At 45.9% G+C, this 1,811-nt stretch overlaps 1 protein-coding gene across 1 annotated transcript in view; it reads right to left on the bottom strand.

The window, feature by feature from the left end:
• The window catches only part of SMAD9 (SMAD family member 9), an 87,451-nt gene that overhangs the window by 49,313 nt on the left and 36,327 nt on the right, over nucleotides 1-1,811 (bottom strand). The window contains exon 3 of the mRNA XM_004389965.1: nucleotides 26-133. Coding sequence (XP_004390022.1) covers nucleotides 26-133 — 108 coding nt within the window. The remainder of the gene's footprint in view (nucleotides 1-25; nucleotides 134-1,811) is intronic.

Raw genomic sequence — 1,811 nt, 5'->3', positions numbered from 1 at the left:
CTTCGCTGTTCATCTGCAAATTTACCTTCATTAGGCATGGACAGCACTAAATGACTGTCAGCTGTGGCATCTACAGGTCGGCCACTCTGGGTCCCAGGGGCGTCTGTGGCACAAGGCGGGGACGGTGTGTCCACTGAAAGAAAGCAGCGAAACAAAGGAATTGTCAAATGGCGGGGACGGTGTGTCCACTGAAAGAAAGCAGTGAAACAGAGGAACTGTCAAACCGATAAACCACACGACAGTGGGGTCCAACCTTTTTACCTTTAAACTCGCGGGTTTGGTGGACAGTGTAACTGCTAAGAACCAGAAACCAAACCCACTGCCGTCCAGTCCATTCCGACTCACAGCAACCCTGCAGGACAGAGTAGAACTGCCCCACAGGGTTTCCAAGGAGTGCCTGGTAGATTCGAACCGCCGACCTTCTGGTTAGCAGCCGAGCTCTTAACCACTGCGCCACCAGGGCTCTGTAACTGCTAGGAGAGCCCATTAATGCAACAAGGCTACTCTGAAGTGACACAGGGGGTGCCCTACAGAAGAAACTGGTTGTTCTGGGGGCCTCACTGAAGAGTTGTGTAGTTTTCCTTCTCACTTAGGAGTTGTCATTGAGAGCTCAAATTACTTTGTGATAAGATTTTCCAATCTAGGAGCTATTCACCTAGCTTTTCTCAAGAGCAAGAGTCTGTCATCTGGCTTTCAAAACTGAGAAAGCTGAACTTTCTTTAAACTGAGCTTAATTTTCAGCTCCTTTGTTGCTATGGATTGAACAATGGCCACTGGATTGCTCTGCCCTGAAATAGTTCAAGATATGCCCCAAAACACAGAAATGCTAAAATCTGATGATTACCTTATGCCCAAAGCAGGCTGATAAAGGCCACTCTCTCCAATACAGATTCTATGCAAGGACAGTGATCCTTTGCCCTTCGGTAGATAGCATCTTATCAGGACTTAATTCATAACACAATAGGAATCCACGAGGCAGAGGAAAAAACCCAGTCAACTCTTGTGAGGATCTCAGAACAATTGATTTCTTCTACATACATTCCTAACGGCACTCCAGAATAGTCTTGTGACATTAGTGGTGTAGTTTAAGGGCAAGAGAGGGTTGGCCAGTCTGCCTTTGTTGAAATGAATTGTCTATTCTAATAGTTTTCACACTCAAGGATGCAAACAAGTTGTGGTGGGTCCTGTTAAAAATGCAGACTCCAGGCCCCACCCCCAAAATTCCGACTCAGGAGACCAGTGGTTGGACACAGCAACCTCCGTCTCAACAAGCACCTGGGCTTCTAAGGCAGGTGGTCCCTGGACCACACGGGGAACCACGGATAGAGCATTCCGCGGGTCTGTTGAGAAAAGCAACTATGACCCTGGTGAAAAACTTATGGTCAGGCAGTTCTTCTGGAGGTTCTTGAGGAAATCTGTCTATAAAATGAAGGGGCTGAGCCGGCTGATCTCAAAAATCCCTTTTAGTCCTGTTTATGTACGGAATTGCTGTTCAGGTGGCATTTTGCTGTTAACTGTTCAGAAAAAAATTATATTCTTTGAAATGAAAAAGGCTATTCCTTCCATGGGTGGTGCAGACTGAAAGGTTGGTGGTTCAAGTCCCAGGTACTTCTGGCTAGACTCCAACTTCCAAACTTTTGATGAGCAGTCGAGCTCATTATCTACATTCAGAAAAGAATTCTATCCTTTGCAATGAAAACGGCTATTCCCTCCATGAGTAACTAACTAGTATCATTCTTGGGGTCTGTCCTTCATGGATAGGAAGAGGCAAAAGAACAGAAACCTGTTTGTTTAATTACTGCAGGAACACA

This window comes from Trichechus manatus, unplaced genomic scaffold (assembly GCF_000243295.1).
Source record: "Trichechus manatus latirostris isolate Lorelei unplaced genomic scaffold, TriManLat1.0 scaffold00270, whole genome shotgun sequence".
NCBI lineage: Eukaryota > Metazoa > Chordata > Mammalia > Sirenia > Trichechidae > Trichechus > Trichechus manatus.
The sequence above is the reverse complement of the archived record's forward strand: the minus strand, read 5'-3'. Positions and strand labels throughout refer to the sequence as shown.